This window comes from Octopus bimaculoides, chromosome 28, assembly GCF_001194135.2.
Source record: "Octopus bimaculoides isolate UCB-OBI-ISO-001 chromosome 28, ASM119413v2, whole genome shotgun sequence".
In the NCBI taxonomy this organism is placed as follows: Eukaryota; Metazoa; Mollusca; class Cephalopoda; order Octopoda; family Octopodidae; genus Octopus; species Octopus bimaculoides.
The window spans coordinates 15,706,133-15,707,112 of record NC_069008.1 but is presented as its reverse complement, the minus strand read 5'-3'; the positions used below and the strand labels follow the sequence as shown (position 1 = coordinate 15,707,112).

Here is a 980-nt window from a genome sequence, read left to right as displayed (position 1 = left end):
GTTTCCCTGCTTATTAAAACTTTGGTCTTTGCTTCATAAACTCTAACATCATTGAGTTGAAGTTTTGCTTCCTTTTATATCCTTGTATGATGGATATATAATTTAACGAAACAATGAGGAAGAAACGACACACTGCTATTACACGAGAGCCAACGCTTTCAATCACGCCTCACAGTGAACTGCTTACCAACCTGAACTGCTAATCGCTCACATTGTTTTGTTTTATAACAATGAGTCAGTCTACCTTTAGTCACTCGGTGGATGGTCGGAATCCTTCCACAACATCTTCCCTTTTTTAGAATCAGATTCCTCTTGTGTCCATAACTTGCATTGAATAACTGTAGATTGGGTCACAAGTGTTTTCAAAACAGAATTTAAAAAATGATATGAAATATAGACAAACTACAACTGGCCAGTGTGTTTATAGATTTTATTAATTATGACTCCACCAAAACATAACAATATTTGTTTCAATATCTCACTAATGTAGATATAGTTGAGGAGAGATAAAATATAATATTGGGAGGCTGTAAATGACGGCCAAAAGAAGTGATCCACAAGTGGATTAGTTATTGCTGTGACTAAAACACACCGGGCAACCCCCAGTTTAGGTGAAGCTTAAAATATTTATGAATTTTAACATGGATGCAGTTACATTTCTTTATGAATACGTACATGCGTATTTAAGTTGCTGCTCCGGGAGAATGATTTACCACAGATATCACACAAGTATGGCTTCTCTCCTGTATGAATACGTTTGTGTTTAGTTAAGGCACTATTTACAGAGAATGATTTACTGCAGATATCACAGTGATATGGCTTCTCTCCTGTATGAATACGTTTATGTTCAACTAAGTGACAACTTACAGAGAAAGATTTACCACAAATGTCACAGTGATATGGCTTCTCTCCTGTATGAATACGTTTGTGCCTAATTATGTCACTACTTACAGTGAACGATTTACCACAGATATCACATT

The 980-nt window shown here is 35.7% G+C and overlaps 1 protein-coding gene across 1 annotated transcript; it reads right to left on the bottom strand.

Moving 5' to 3' along the window:
* Nucleotides 1-409: 409 nt before the first annotated feature.
* Nucleotides 410-978, bottom strand: LOC128247008 (zinc finger protein 22-like; the record flags this gene model as incomplete). Its single annotated transcript, XM_052977484.1, has 1 exon — nucleotides 410-978. A coding segment is annotated over one exon (327 nt), but the record flags the coding sequence as incomplete, so codon positions are not given.
* Between the last annotated feature and the right edge of the window lie 2 nt (nucleotides 979-980).